At 27.6% G+C, this 16,104-nt stretch overlaps 2 protein-coding genes across 5 annotated transcripts; both read right to left on the reverse strand.

Annotated features, from left to right (window-relative positions):
* Positions 1-4,924, reverse strand: LOC145937256 (EF-hand domain-containing family member C2). Its single transcript, XM_083040191.1, has 14 exons — positions 4,796-4,924; positions 4,439-4,603; positions 4,069-4,219; positions 3,622-3,845; positions 3,220-3,462; positions 2,795-3,021; positions 2,519-2,710; positions 2,294-2,436; positions 1,811-2,007; positions 1,254-1,393; positions 1,066-1,179; positions 635-814; positions 456-558; positions 1-247 (listed from the first exon to the last, which is right to left on the reverse strand). The coding sequence occupies exons 1-14, from the start codon at positions 4,850-4,852 to the stop codon at positions 101-103; spliced, it is 2,283 nt and encodes a 760-aa protein (XP_082896317.1). The 5' UTR covers positions 4,853-4,924; the 3' UTR covers positions 1-100.
* A 295-nt stretch (positions 4,925-5,219) lies between these two features.
* Esyt2 (extended synaptotagmin-like protein 2) lies at positions 5,220-15,987 on the reverse strand. 4 transcript variants are annotated; one of them, XM_083040537.1, is made up of 17 exons: positions 15,898-15,987; positions 12,861-13,244; positions 12,579-12,719; positions 12,336-12,412; positions 12,194-12,260; positions 11,977-12,122; positions 11,738-11,858; positions 11,462-11,632; positions 9,334-9,425; positions 8,536-8,584; positions 8,372-8,461; positions 8,208-8,294; positions 7,971-8,129; positions 7,740-7,892; positions 7,534-7,657; positions 7,074-7,353; positions 5,220-6,997 (listed from the first exon to the last, which is right to left on the reverse strand). In XM_083040537.1, exons 2-17 carry the CDS (start codon positions 13,200-13,202, stop codon positions 6,670-6,672), a joined length of 2,427 nt encoding a protein of 808 aa, XP_082896663.1. In that variant the 5' UTR covers positions 13,203-13,244; positions 15,898-15,987; the 3' UTR covers positions 5,220-6,669. The 4 variants fall into 4 exon arrangements, with proteins under 4 accessions (XP_082896663.1, XP_082896660.1, XP_082896661.1 ...); XM_083040534.1 differs by lacking the exon at positions 9,334-9,425 and adding an exon at positions 10,013-10,110; XM_083040535.1 differs by lacking the exons at positions 9,334-9,425; positions 15,898-15,987 and adding exons at positions 10,013-10,110; positions 15,618-15,876.
* Positions 15,988-16,104: the final 117 nt, after the last annotated feature.

The raw sequence follows: 16,104 nt of genomic DNA on the forward strand, positions 1-16,104 counted from the left end.
ATTCTATTGGCTATCGATCGTTTTGGACAAAATTGTGTCCAATCACGAGAGAGCTTTCCATGTTACAAGATTATTAGATATTATGGTATAACATAATATTTTATATGTGTGTGAGTTGCGTTTCTATATCTTTGTCGTTCTCCGGCACGCTCTCTTCTGCCTTTATATTCAAATCCTTAACGAATTCGCACCAATTTATTCCCTCTCCGCAATCCGGCTCTTTTTCGGATGCCCACCAGAGTGCTGTCTGCAAACAATAAATGGTATGCGTCAGTTCTTTTTCATTGAATTTCTTCTGTTAGAAAAAAATAACCTCAATAATCAATACAGATAAAATATTTCAAAAAATAAGATATAGCGAATCTCTCTCACGCACACATATACCCTCTCTCTCACACACACATACTCTCTCTCTTTCTCTCTCTCTCTCTCTCTCTCTAGATCATTCAATATACCTTTATATTCACAGGTGCAGCAGGTGGTAGAGGATCGATCTTCACATTCATAAATTGCAGCAAGTCATTATAGTCGATTTTACCGTCCTCGGCTTTACGTAAACTTGCAAGAATCGTAATGTCACACACATTATTAAATTCGATCGTGAAATTGCGAATTCGTTAAAAAAACAACTTACTGATCCAGCATGGAATTTAATAATTCTACGTCGACAGGAATTCTGCAACCGCGCAAGATCGTATACAGGAATTCTCGAGGTAAGAATCCAGTTCTATCTCTATCCCAATGATATAGATCTTCTTTTAAGCGATCGAAATCATGCCACAGAAATCGATGTAATTCCGTGTGTAATAATTGTCTAGAAAAAAAGATATAAACAATAATCATAAATAATTTTATTATTATATACAATTATAAATAATTTTCTTAACTTTATTTATCTTTTTTAATCTTTAAATGCTTACAATTCAAAAATTCTCGACATTTTATAATTAACAATGAAAAAATTCTTCGTATTTTATCTCTTGGTATAACTATTGTTCAGAAGAATAATAACAAAATCTTGATACATTCTAAAATATTTCATTGAGATAAGATTCACACACGTACCTCACATATTCTCTGGATTTATGTTCGATTTTCTCGTGAGACGAATAATATCGAGCAATCGTGATAATTTCATGTTCTGTAATTTTATCCCCCATATACCGATATAATGCTTCTCTAAAAAATTAAATCGTAGAAAATGAACAGATCACGAACGCATATAAAAATATAAAATTATTTTATATACGCACTTAAGCTTTTCATATTTTAATATCCGAATATCATCTTTCGTATCTTTAGATGGAGCATATGTTTGAATAAATTCATTATAGACTGGTTGTAAACTTTCTCGAAATTTTTTTATTATCAATTTTTTGTTTGCTTTGGGAAACTGCAATAAAGAGATAATTATTTATTTTTCAATCAAAATAGAGTGAAATAAAATAAATAGAATTAAATAGAATTAAATAGAATTTTAAATAGATTTTAAAAATAAAAAGTTAAAAAAAGAAAGTTTAAATCACAATTTTTCACTATAATTAATTACAATAACTTGATAATTAGTTTTTTATTTAATTAAAAAATTAAATAATTAGCTTTTTTTCATTATTTTGAAATATATATTTAGAGTAAATCTCTTTATATTAAAAATTTTCAAGCTTTCTTTGCGAATTATAGATATCTGAATTTTGTTTGGCTAATTCAGAAATAGATATATTGTATCGTTCATAAGAAATATTTTTATAATGAATTACACTTATCGTTGTTATTTATATATTAAAATTTGGATATGCATATTTTCACAAACCTTGTCACAATGTAACTCCATATAACGAAGGGCATAAATATCCGCAGACGTAATCTCGAAATAAAAGTCATACAGGTTTACTCGCGCTCCTATGTAAAAATCTTGTGGTTTATAGTATTCCGGTTTCTTACTCGTAAAAATATCTTGATCAGGCAACATTATCAGCATTCGTTTTTGAAACAGGGATCTCTGAAAGCCTAATTTAAATTTTAAAAATTTTTATATTATAAATTTGGTCATATATTAGATTTATATTATATTATATTTTAATCTTATTTGATATATTACTTTTTATATGTATTCTAATATTATGCAAGACTTTTATGCAAGATTATTAATATTATAGTAACTTGATATTATTAGTTTTCTATTTAATTATAAAGATTAAAAAAGTGTTTCCTTTTTTCAACGTTATTTTGAAATATATTTAGTATAAATTTTTATATTAAAATTTTTCAAGCTTTTTATTAACATTGAAGATACCTGAATTTCGTTTGGCTAATTCAAATATAGATACTGTTTCGTCCATGAGAAATACTCTTATAATGAATTGTCTATCTTCGTTATCTGGAATTTTCGATATCATTTTCGCCCGAAATCTCAAGACGTGACTATTAAAACCTTGCCTGAAATAATAATAAAATAATAAAATAAAAAAATAGAGTTAAACAAAAAAATGTTTTCAAAATATTTTACTTTTTTACTTACTTATCATGATACAAAAACTTTATGAAGTCTGTCTTGGGTGGTTTTGGTATCATTGTAAAACAATTGCCAAGAGAATCTTCGTAAGATCCAAACCCATTGTAGGGTGGTATGTATTTCTCTATTGTCTGATATAGTTCATCATCTTTATGAGGTTGTATTAAAGGCGTGAAATCATTCAAACCATACTTCTTCCTAAAAAGATTGTTAAAAAATGCACAAACTAGTTTTTGATGAAAATACGATACGTTTTATTAAGAAATTCTCTGGTCACTTTACCGGTAATATTCCTTCGTAAAAGCGTCCATGTCCGTGATAACAATTTTTCTACCAAAGACGCTGATCTCTGCTCCGATACTCAATTCATTATCTTTATAATAATCGGCAGAAATTTGGCCAGTGTTTAGAGAATCGACCATGTAATAGCCCTGTCTTGTATCTTCGCCTAAGACATTTAAAATCGTAAACCGATCTTCTGCGCCGATCGGTTTTAATCCAGTATAAAACTAAAATTAATTTAATTTAAATTAATTTAATTAAAAAGTTTAAATAGAAAATTTGTGATGTGTAGATAATTATTGGAGTATATCTATGATTAATAACATAATATTCAGTGTAAAACAGTGCGTAAAAATTTATTAATAATATATTTGATGTTTTGCGTTAAAATTCGTGATAATATTATACTTGTCGACGTGTCATACTTTCGGTATTTTCATTCTTTTAACAAACATGGGACCCGAGTCTCTGCCAGCATTTGCTTGTACATTTTCTTTGATTTCCATTGTATTATCAGAGAGATAATAATGCAGTTCGAGATCATGGACGATACCGTATAAACTCTCAGTATCATCCCAATATCCATAAAATCGGAGCACTTGTCTGTCGTATTTTAAAAAAGTGCCAAGAGTATCCACCATGCGATTAGGTTTTTTTGGAAACACTTCCTGTAAATAAAAATATATAACATAAATTTGATATAAATAAAAATTAACATAGTCGTAATATAATAACAAAATAAATAGAAACATATTTTGTATAGTGATTTAGTATAGTATTTAAAATATTAATTTATTTTAAGCGTGCGCTAGAAACCCTGCACTTACAACTTTTCGAACTTCAGAATACGGATCCTTTGGTATATCAATAGGATCGGGTACTGGTATTCCCATGCGATTAAGAAACTGCCTTGTAAATTTATCGCAATCTACAATTTTGTACACTCGTCCGTATATCTCGGGTTCCTTGCCGATATTTAAATCAAGTATGTCATAATATCTATACTTTACTTGATCGGGTATTGGTACCCTTTGACGTCTAACCAGAATCCCTTTGCAAAAAAATTATTATAACAATTGTAATATATTTTTTTATATTTATAATAATTACAAATGCTTATCTCTACTTTTATTTTTTCGTCGCGATGTCTGTGCGCGTTAGATGTAATAAAATACAAATATAAATATAAAAATAAGAATTAAATTTATATAAAATGTTGCTGCTAATAAAATTGCGACAGAGAAAAATTATATAAATGAAATGCACCGTTGAACCTTGCTCAAGACCACTGTTATCCACAGATGGCTCTACGATCTTCATCGTTCCATCTTCTAGAAAAAAACTGATGTTCACTACGCGAATGTGAAAGGCCGTTTTCCACTTCTCTTGGGCAGTTTCTTGGAAAAACGCTTTAAACATGAGTCTCTAAAAACGCAATCAAAATAAAAGTAACAATGTTAATTAAAATCAATTTACAATTTTTAAATCAAAAAAAGTTTTAAAATTTTATTCATCTACTGTACATTTGATTATAATTATTATATTATAACGTCACATACTTTTAAAAGAAAATTTATTTGTTTAAAAGTTAAAAAATAAAGTTTTATTTTAATGAAATGCATTTATATACTGTTAAAATTATACTTGGCCATCGTATGCGAGCCATGGTGGAATTTCTGGCATCTCTCCTCGGGGATAAATGGATGAATAACGACTATAAACGCTTGTATCTGCTTTTTCGGATAAATAATATACTCCATCGTGTATCTTGTCGAAATGTTGGCTTTTGGGAAATTTAGTTTTACCAAGCTGCACAAGATATGCGCATATTTGATATAAAAAACTCTTTCTTTTCAGATATTTCAATAATTTATAAATTGCGTTTATATATTTTACGTTGAATAGCTATATTTTATTATATGCTTCTCTTTACAATTATGATATTAGTAAATAATGTGACATTTGGTTAATTACATACATTATAAATATAAAAGCACTTACGTTCTTGTCAAAACTAAAACCTGGAAGGCAAGGTAATATTCGCGGTGTCCGATGCATACTGATAACAAAATTCTATCAATTCACCATTAAATTATCATATTAAATTAATTGTAAATAACAGAGAAGATGTACACGTTATATATAAAAGTTTCTTCATGCGAGAATATCACCGATAAGAAGTACCATATTTACGTTATATCATTGAGTTTCCTTGGTGATAGTTAGATCTATACAGTGTAATATGTAAGAAGAGAGCGCAATCTCTTGCGATTTATTGCGGAAAATGGAGAAATAGAAAGAGATATGACTTTTTATTTAAATTAACATAATCACTTTTTATTTAATTGTTAAAAACATAGAAATAACATTTTTATTTTAATTACAACATATTTTGTATAGGTGCAAATAATTTTGCGACAAGTTTTTATGATAATTAAGAAATATATATAAGTACACACATATCTTCTCAAAGTTATATGCTGTAACAAAATTGGAATTGTTATAAAAATATAATTATAAAGCGTACATTGAATAATAATAATGCATATAATATTTATTGTTCTTAATAATTTGTGAGACTGTAACGCGTCACCGAATATATTCATACATAGATGCACATATATATATATATATATATATATATATATATATATGTATGTATGTATGTATGTGTGTGTGTTGTGTGTGATATAGCAAAATCTTTTTACGATACAAATATAAAGCATATATATATTTCGATTTTTCAAAAATTATGCCGTATTAAAACTATATAAAGTATGTTATTGTACAGCTTTGATAAGATATATCTTATAAAATATGAACCATTAATCAGTAATTAATGTATGTAATCATTTAATCGCTTATTATTAAATATCGCAATTAGTAAATACACTCAACTTTCATAGTAACAAAGCAGTATTAAAACAGTATTGAAATAGTATTGAAACAGAATAAAGAAAAAACGAGAGAACACAATTGTATTATTTATATAATAAAATAATTTCCGTAATTAACTTTTGATAATATTAATCGTGCAAATCAATCATAATATATACTGGTGATATTTAGATTATTCTGTAATATCTATTTTACTATAATAATATCATATAAATGTTGTGTATTTTTAAAACAATATAATCATTAATTTAAGCATAAAGCAGAAGAAAGTATATGTGTTCAATATCAAGGAATGAAGAGAAATGGAATGGAAAAATTTTCAATATTTCTTATGTGCATTTCAGTTAATCGTAATTACAATTACGATTATACAATTGTATTCTCGCAGAATAGTCATTCATACTATTTGAGATTCACAAATATAATACACATTGACAAATGGAGCATTTCATTAAATATCCAATGGTCATTTCAAATAAATTTAAAAAAAAAGAATATATATAAAAAATTTAACATATAAAATTCGTAAAATTATAAACTATTGAAATTCAATTTCTTTTTGCGTATTATTTCACAGATATTGTTTTACTCATTTTACAGATCAGTGTGGAATAGCAAGTTACACTACTAAGCCAGTCCCTCTTTCTGTTTGAAAGTTACGAACAACACCGTAAATCAGATCGTTTCTACACCATTGGACGGCGTAAGTACAAATATTTAATAAAATTTTTATAAGAGATCTCATATAGTACCGTAGAAACTTATTTTAATATATATATTCGTATATATTATATATATATATATATATATATATATATAAATCGTTAGTTTAACAACATAACATGATTAACAGAATATTATAATTTTAACATTTGAGACTTTCATCGTTTGTAAAAATTGTTCAGTGGGAATTTAAGCGGCTGTTTTGTTAGACAACCGCATAAAAGTCCGAAACCCCACTTACTTCTCCTTTTCTTCTAGTCTTTAATTTCCGGTTGTAAATCGTGCCAAGTAGTAATGGCCTTTGAAACGTCGATTTCGCTTAATTTCAAGTGAAGTTGTCCCATCACATTGCTTCCAGTCGACAGCCAACCCTTTTGAGTGCATACAGACACTTCTAATATTCGCGTGTTTAAGTCTCCCTGCGAAACCACATATTCGAATTGCTCGTCGAATGTTGGATTACAATTGTCCTTCATTACAGCAGTTTTGCGCTTCGTTTCTTTGTGTCGGTCCGGCAAAAGATAGAGTTTCACATATGGATCCGGTATATTATGTGGATCATTTTGAGGGAGCGGTAGATTACTGTAATATGCAATATATTTAGTAATAGATAATATTAATTAAATTTATTGTGACGAAGAGATATCGATTAACTTACGCAATTTTATGTACAACAACAATAAGTTTCTGTCTCTGCACACTGTAACGTAACGTCAATTGCATTCTGCCTAATTTTGCTTCGCCCTGAGAGGATGTTATGCTTGAGTTTCTGTGAATAAGCTGAGGACTTCCGGTCAAAGAGGACGGAGCGCTAGTGCTAACTATTAATTGCTCTTCTACTGCTACCGGTTCCTCAGATAAAAGCGCGGATCCAACATTACGAGATTGACTGTTGACTGATTCTTTTGAAGGCTGTTTTTTAAGTGGGCTGGGAGGTACTGTAAGAAAATTAAATATAAATATTAAATATAAATATAGTATAAATAAGTATAAATAATATATGTTACATCTGTCATATAAGGATTTAAAAAAAGTGTTTTATAGAAAAGATTGAGTTCTATTCAATTTAAGAACGTAAAAAAAATTTGGGGGGAATATTAATATGTGATTCTACTCACCATTAGAAGATAACACATTACTAGTGTTAGATTCCTGACGTTCAATTCGTTTATTTAATTGATTGATGTCATGATCATCTTCATCTTCTTCGGAAGTAGGTTCAGGTTGTTCGTATTTCAAAATCTGTAAAAGCAAGTTGTTTTATGCGATTGATAGTTGCTTTGTTAAATTCTGCATATTACATATAAAGTTTTCTATTACTTACATTTAATGACATTGACAATACAAGTTTACTATCCGCTTCAGCCATTTGTAGATCGTATGGCTGTTGGGTTACTTCTAAATTACTTTTTTCCAAAAGCAAGGAAAGATTATAACTCATTTCCCCAACTATCATGGCAGTTTTCTCATCTGTAATCTAAAATAAAATTGATTATTAAATAATAATAAATCTTATGTTTCTCTTACATATTCTTTTAAAAAGTGCATAGGAAACCTTTATATGTAAAATGCTAGTTTCAGGATTGCTGACTAAAAAGGTATATCCTTGTTCCCATACTGGATCACAAGAACGTGGTATAGTAGGTGTTCTTTCTTTCTTTCCACCGACTCTTGCTTCCAAATAAACATCAGGTTGTTTATTCCCTCGAATGCACTATGCATACATATAATACGATATTAATCACTTTATTAAAAACAAATAACTTTTTCTTACATATCATAGTTTACGTACTGGTAAATTTTTAGCAGAATCAATATAAAGTATAAGAAGGGCTGTACTCATCGATGTAACTCTAAGTTCCTGAGTTTCTATTAAAGCCTGCATAAGAATTAAAAGTCGTATATACAATATAAGCATTAACATAGAAAAATACATTTGTATTTTTTTTTACTTACAGCTTTCAAATCAGCAGGATTTTTTGAAAGTTGTAACCATGTTAATCGCAAGTGAACCATACCATGTTTTGCTTGTTCTAAAGAGACCCACTATAAAAATAAGATCAATTAAGATTATATGAATGATTATATATATACTTTCATGAGATACATTTTATACTCACTGTATCGATTGTGCCTTTTTTCTTCACTCGGTTAATTTCAATAGTAGCTCTGTCAACAATTTGAAATATAAACAGATTTTTAAAAATCTTTGATTATATATATATGTATATACATATATACAAAATTTTATTAATTTTTAAGAATATTATACAAAATTAAATTCAGCAGTTTTAGAGATGAATGTTTTTGGTGATAATGATGTATAGAGTCATTTAATTTACAAAATACAATATAATGTATATTCGTGATATTTTTATAAAGCTTTCATGCAGCAAAAAGTTATATTACTTCTCCGTGCAGCAAAAATTATATTACTTCCGATGCAGTTTTATATAATTCTGGCTTTAAATAATTATACAAAAGCATCATCGCACATAATATTATATACATTTATAAAACATGCAACATTTCACAGTATTAACTTATTGCATAAATAAAATAGATGTTTTAATGGACGTATTTAATGCATAATGAGAGTAATGTGGTGACACGAGAATTTATTCTTAACGAGTTTAAGTTTATTCAAATTTTCATGTACCAGATTTTCCGTATATATTTTGAATAAACATGCACATCACAGGTACATGATTAATGCTTACATTTAAAATATTTTAAATATGCTACAGTATTTCACAGAAATAATTCATATAATAAGAAAATGCAGTCTTTCAAGCATAATCTATCAATGGCAGAGTATTCGCGCATATACTAATTCACATTTCTATATAAGTCTTTTATAAAATGCATCATATATTCATCTGATCTAGAATTGATGTACTTGCTACATTCAGCAATACCTGCCAAGTGGATCATCTTGAGCAGCGTTGTCTTTGTCAAAGAGCTGGGCAACCATCGTGTTGTAGGCTCCCAAGCCCTGTTCCACTATAAACTGTCACCACATAGTCTATTTTAGTAATTATTCTTAAGTCACCTGATTACTCTGATTAATTAACACAATGATCGAACTAGAATATAGGATGTTTTTTGTTAAAAAGAACATTAAAAAAAATAAAATATTTAAGTTAATTACAATTATATTTTTAACAAAAAAAGTTAATAAAATGTTTACACATAGATTATATTAGAAATACTCAAAATTGCTACAACTATACGAAAAGTACGAAAAAAAATTAATTTTGATAATAATAATTCCAAAAAATTAATTAATAATATATATTTTTCTTTTTAAAGAATTTTAAAAATAAAATAAAAAATGCATTCGTGCAGCACGCGTTTAACAAGCTATAATATTTGTACAGCGTTAGTAAAAATAAATAATTTAAAACAATGATAAAAAGGGAAAAGATAAGAAGTCTCTTTAATTATAACAAATAACATATTTTATATTACGAAAACGACATATACTCGGACAATAATAGCAAAATTAACATTTATAGATTTTTAGTGCATATATCTATAATTTCTAGTTAGTAGTGCATATGCACAAGCATTGCCTCATTCACAAATCATTACTACCTGCCAAGGAAATCATCACATAGTACCCCAGGGACATTTGGATCCCAATCCCAAAGAGATACCACAGCTTCTTGTATATTGTATAAATTGATTGTATCCTGTATGCCAATATTATGACGTATAACAAATATAAAGATGACAGTCTTTTAATAACAACCATATAATAATATATCTTCAATTAATTTATTATTTTTCCTTTAGTTTCTGTACTATATATGCTAAATGTATGTACACTATTATTCTCATAAAATTCTCATAAAAAATAAATATAACATATTCTATCTCAATTATAAATGTGTCTCAAATATAATATGTACATACTTTAATCTGAATACTGGAACTGTCGCTAAATAGATAAATGATGGTCAAAATTGTATATTTCATAATATGATGATTTAACTTTATGTGTGTAAAGCATTAGTAAATTAATAAATTTAAAAATGAAACCAACATGCATCCACATAGATATCACGAAAGTACCCAAATCAACAATATAAATTATAAATATTATCACACACCCACATGAGACATCATGCAATAAAAGCTTCTTTATGGATGAATAGAATAAATTCAATAAATTTAAAATAAATAAATTTCAGATAAATTATGTATGTACAATAAAATAAATTATATATAAAATTATATAACAAAAATATATTAACTAAAAAGAGTATTGTTTGAAAGTATGTTTTATTTTATTTGAAATTTTCTTTTTTTTTTTTTTTAATTTAAATTTGTTTTTGTGCGATTAATTGATGACAATCAAAAATATTTTAAATGAATAATGAAAAAAGGTGCAGAATGTTGTGTATAACTATACCTTCCAAGACTTTCATCGCCCTTAGTGTCATCATAGTCCCATAGCAGTATAGTCAGTTGCTGCGCAATGGCTGAAGGTACGGCACACTAGTCCCATATAATATGCACATCACATACACACATACATACCAAATTATATAATAACATTATATTAACATAAACTAGAATATATATATTCTATCTGCAATCCGAAAAAGGTAAACAAATCATTAAAAGTAAGAGAAAATGGGAAATTGTCATAGAAATCATTTTGAAATAAATGTCTGCGATTGATTAGAAGTTATTTGTGTGTATGTAAAAATTATATAAGAAAGCAAAAGGGTTGGCTGTTTGAATAGTATATAAAAAATACTTATCTATTTATAAGAAAGTTAAAGTGTTGTGATAGATCCAATTGTATCATTCGATGGATTATCACTCAATGGATTAACACGATGAAATAAAATGTGTACAGGGAATTCTTATAAAAATTCGCTTTGTAAATTGCTGGAATATTTTTTCTTACCACGTGGAAGACCTTGTGTTGTATTTTTTTGAAAGATACATGTCGATAGATTGCGGTGAAGCACATGCATTAAACGTTGTTAATATATATTTTGTGCTTAACTAAATACGAAATATTGTACATACCTCACACCAAAAGTCCCATTTTGGATTAATGGTATTGTCAATAGTTTTCGTTCTAAATTCCTGGGCACCAACATTTATAACGGCATATGGGTCAGACTTGCCCTTTCCTAACATTCCAATATCTTTCTTCATCAAATGCTTTGCTTCTACAACGTGAATTCTCAGAACACCCTAATTAAAAAGAAAAAAAGAAATACATGAAAATATTTGTAGAAAATAATAGGTATATAACATTAGACAATATTTGCTATAAATATTATTATACATATAGCTTACTTCAGGTTCAGGCATCTTTAAAGACTCTAGTGGTACTTCTTCACTTAGTGGTATAATTATTTTGTTTGGCAATACAACAATAGCTGCTATTTGTTCAACAATCGTCTTTCTTAAGATTTCACTGAAAAAAATACCGTGTTTTTTACTTAAATTGCGTTCAGTTAACAGTGATGCTATTTAATTATCTAGAATAAAAAATTCAAAATAACAAATATAACTTTGTATATAATCATACATACTTGAATCCAGGTAAATCTAATACATCAGCCATTCCTACTAAGTTGAAATTGATAGTAGGATTATTCAAATAGAATATCTGCACACCTCCAATTAACGGCATTACAGATAGCATAGGTTTCATAACAATTCGTACCAAACCACGTATCTGAAAATATTCAATTTTTACTAAAAAAATTGTAGAAAATATTCTATACAATCGAGTTTTAATATGCTTACTTGAAAATCTTTAATACCGCCTTTAATATTTCCAACCAAAAAGGTAATATCACAGTCACCAGCATACCTATAAAAATACAATATTTTATTAAATACATATTTTTTTTTAATAATATATTATGAAAAACAATGAGATACGTACATAATGTCTGCATCTAAAATGATCTCATTTCGTGAAGTGTTTTTATCATACACTTTGATTCCATAAATCTTTGGTGGCTGTAAAAGATCACTTATGTAAATTTTAGTGAAAAAGATACATAAATATATGTATGTATACGTATATATATATATATATATATATATATATATATATAAAATTATAAGCATAAATATTTAAAAAATGAGTTGTATAAACGTGGCTAAATTAAAAATATAAACTTACAATGCGACCCAAAACTAGACGATCAAATTGAAAGCCTTTCATTTTATATTCAGTCAGTTTCGCAACAATTGATGGTTCTATATTTTGTTTACATAGTTGACGAACAAAGTGATTCATACTTGGCCACACTTTATATAAAATCTGAAAATGCAGAAAACATGAGAATTTCAATTGATTTTTGTTTCTGAAACAATTAAACAATTTGAAATTTATCTCTTATTATAGAAAGATGAGATTATATATCCCATTTATAAAATAACATAAATAAATTATAACGCATACTCTGTTTAGCCATTCAGCTCTATCGAAATCAGGAAAATACACCCATGATGGTAATTCGTCTATTCGGCCCATAATCAATACTTTTTCCTTGGCCAATGCACTTGCTTGTGTTGTAAGCATTCTCAGCTCGTTATCTTTTTTATATTCTGTTTTCCATGCGGAAAATGCGATTGGCATAATTAACCAAGCTATGCTGTAATTAAAATATCCCCATCCCCAGATGATGCCGGCTGCTGCCAGTTTAGATAAAAACGATATAGTTAACGAGCCGACATTCATATATGGCCAAGTAATTGGTTTAGAAACTTTATCAGGAATATTATTTTCTGATTCTCCTTCCATGATCAGTTATTATTAGTTATTATCAATCGGGTCCCAGTTTTTCTGTAAACAAAAAAATATACAATCTATTTTATTATAAAATAACTTGAAATATCTTTATTCGTAGATTTTTATACATAAAACATCAAATGTACGAGTCATATTTAAATCGATGTTTACTTTTTAAATAATTATCTCAGAATTAATTAACTTTTTGAAGTGTTACTTTTACATACAAAAATAAATATTAGACTTGAGAAACATCACACAAAATAATTATATACAATCATATTTTATTATTGATTATTAACATAAATATAACGTTATCAAGATCGCTGCAAAACTTAAAAAGATTTTACTTTGAAATTGCTCTATCGTATAGTTACAAAAGAGAGGAGCTCTATCCGCACATTAAATTATATCAACGCAATTCACGGTGACCTTTAAGATTAGAGAGAAAGAAAGAGAGAACAATTTTTTAATGAAACAGACTGGCTCAATGTATCAACCTTGCTAATCAAGATATGCAAAATATCAAACGCGATAAATGTATGTCGTAATCAAAATATCCTATTTTTATTATAACATACGATTCACATTTATACAATATTTTTATTACAACATACAAAATAAGAATATTTACTTTTATTTACAGACATATATATTTATCAATATAATTAAAAATAATTAAAAATACAACTTATAGTGCTCAGAATTAAACATTTTATGTTATTTATTGTATTATTATATGTACGTTATTTCAGAGTTATTTCATCTCTTTTATCATTTGTTATATTATTATTACTATTTATTATATTCATATTTTTAGGAAACGTTTATTGTCATCTTATAATTATTAACAACTTCTTAATTCGAATTTTATGAGACTAGAAAACAAGTAAGCTCTTTTATAGATATCTTTTATTACATTTTTCTATCACATCATAAAAGATAATACGTTCTTTGAAAGTTCATTACGAAATAGAATGAAATCAGAAAATGCAATTAACGTAATCATTAATCATCATACTGCGACACGAATGTATAAAAGTTATTAAAATTGATTAACGTGAGAAACAAATTCTTTTGTAACTCGCTCCAATCTCTGATTTATAGCAATCCAGTTGTTATTCGCATTTATCGCTGCAAAATGATTCACACAACGATAAAATATTAATTACGGCAATTGCAGTTGTGTTGGTAGAAATGCGATCCGTATTTGCGAAATGATAACAATTATAAAAATCGATTCTCCAAACACAAGGAAATAGAACTTGCTGTTTTCTCTTCTTATGAAACAGCACTTAGCTGAATCTAAACATAGCTCAATCTCTCACGCACAGTGAGATGTGCATGTTATTACAGATGCTCCATTTTAACATTATATGGATATTCAAATATTCTGAACGATTCGTATAAACAAGAATTAAGACGCAGTAAAGTTAAAATTTATTAATGATTAAATATGATTAAATTCTATAAATGTATAAATAAAAAAGAATTTAATTTTGCAATTGTTTGCAAAAATAAACACTTTAATGAAAATTTAGTACCGAAATATTTAATATAAAAGAAATTTTTAAATTATTTAATTATTTATTTAGTTTTTTAATTATTGCAAATATATAATAAATGATTTTTTCCATACAAAGTTCTGTACACAATATGTGCAAAATTTCAGATTTTCTAAATAATTTATTTTCTAAATATTTTATATGTAATTTTGTAGTTAATATGTAGTATTTGTAGTTAATATGTAGTATTTGTAGTTAATTTGTAGAATTTGTAGAATTTGTAGTATTTGGTAGTTAACACTTTTCACAGACCATTTTAATACAAGAAAAAATAAAATGTAATAAAATCATATCAAGTTTGCAATCAAATTTTGCTATCATAAACCAATCATCTAATAAATATCATTTGTAAAAGAAATATTGCAAAGCGTTATAAAAGCGATTGCATATTTTTTAACAAGAAAATTTCTTTAAGCAAACTTTTAAAAAAGAAAGTCTTAAAAATTTTTGTTAAAAAAAGATTCTCGAGTCGGAGAGAGAAAGGAAAAAGCCATAACTAATTCTCGTATAGGTTGACAAGGTCGTCAGTTCTATTAATGGAATGGATTTGACCTTCCAGAGTAACATCGCGACATATTAAATTTTATAATAAGCATTTTTTTTTAATCCACATTTCACAATTGGAAATGCAACGTTTGTTAGAAATATAAATATATATGCAGAAACAAAAGAACGCGAATCTGTATTTGATCGAATGTATCTTGAGCGATAAAATTAAAAGCATGTGTAATTATACGATGTATATACAATTATATATACAATTTTATTATATATGTAAATTATCGTAACACAAATTATGTTCTATAATTCGTGTCACATAGATGTCATAATAAGTTGAGTTTCGATATTCCTTTTCACAAACCTTTTCCTCAGGTAATCAATAATGCGTATACGTCCGATGGAAAATTAGGTACACGTCATTAATTTATGTATTGTATTCCTCGCCCATATCGTAAGACGTTTGTTTCAGAAAATTCGCTTGCAAAAGAATTAATACATTCGAGAGGTTGGACGATAATAAGATAATCAGCGTACGGCATTAGTTTTGTTTGCAGCAATTAAGGCAATAATTCGCTTACAGCATATTAGAACAACATATATATATATATATATATATATATATGTGCGTATTCGTGCTCTACCTTTTTTTTAGCGATGATGACAAAACGACAAACACGCGTGCGAACATGCGGATTACCGCTTCAATACTGCTCCCTACTACCTAACCAAGACCTAACCACTGAACCGGAATCGCCCGAAGTGCTGCGAGACAGCGCGAGTGACGCGAGTGACGTCGTGGTCAGCTGATCGCGTGAAGTTGCCTGCAACATAGCTGTGTCGCTGTAGTC

The sequence above is a fragment of the Prenolepis imparis genome, unplaced genomic scaffold, assembly GCF_030444845.1.
Source record: "Prenolepis imparis isolate NDT839.2.m4 unplaced genomic scaffold, iyPreImpa1.0 SCAF_6, whole genome shotgun sequence".
Classification (NCBI taxonomy): domain Eukaryota; kingdom Metazoa; phylum Arthropoda; class Insecta; order Hymenoptera; family Formicidae; genus Prenolepis; species Prenolepis imparis.

Bases quoted from the DNA above. Each gene is read 5' to 3' on its own strand.
- LOC145937256 (XM_083040191.1), bottom strand. From the start codon at position 4,852: ATGCATCGGACACCGCGAATATTACCTTGCCTTCCAGGTTTTAGTTTT. The intron at 3,022-3,219 runs GTATGACACGTC...AATTAATTTTAG, and splicing joins AAAGAATGAAAATACCGAAA to TTTTATACTGGATTAAAACC. The intron at 1,394-1,810 runs GTTTGTGAAAAT...TCTTTATTGCAG, and splicing joins TGGAGTTACATTGTGACAAG to TTTCCCAAAGCAAACAAAAA.
- Esyt2 (XM_083040534.1), bottom strand. From the start codon at position 13,202: ATGGAAGGAGAATCAGAAAATAATATTCCTGATAAAGTTTCTAAACCA. The intron at 12,261-12,335 runs GTACGTATCTCA...GTATTTTTATAG, and splicing joins ATTTTAGATGCAGACATTAT to GTATGCTGGTGACTGTGATA. The intron at 8,585-10,012 runs GTAGTAATGATT...AATTGTTGACAG, and splicing joins TGTGATGATTTCCTTGGCAG to AGCTACTATTGAAATTAACC.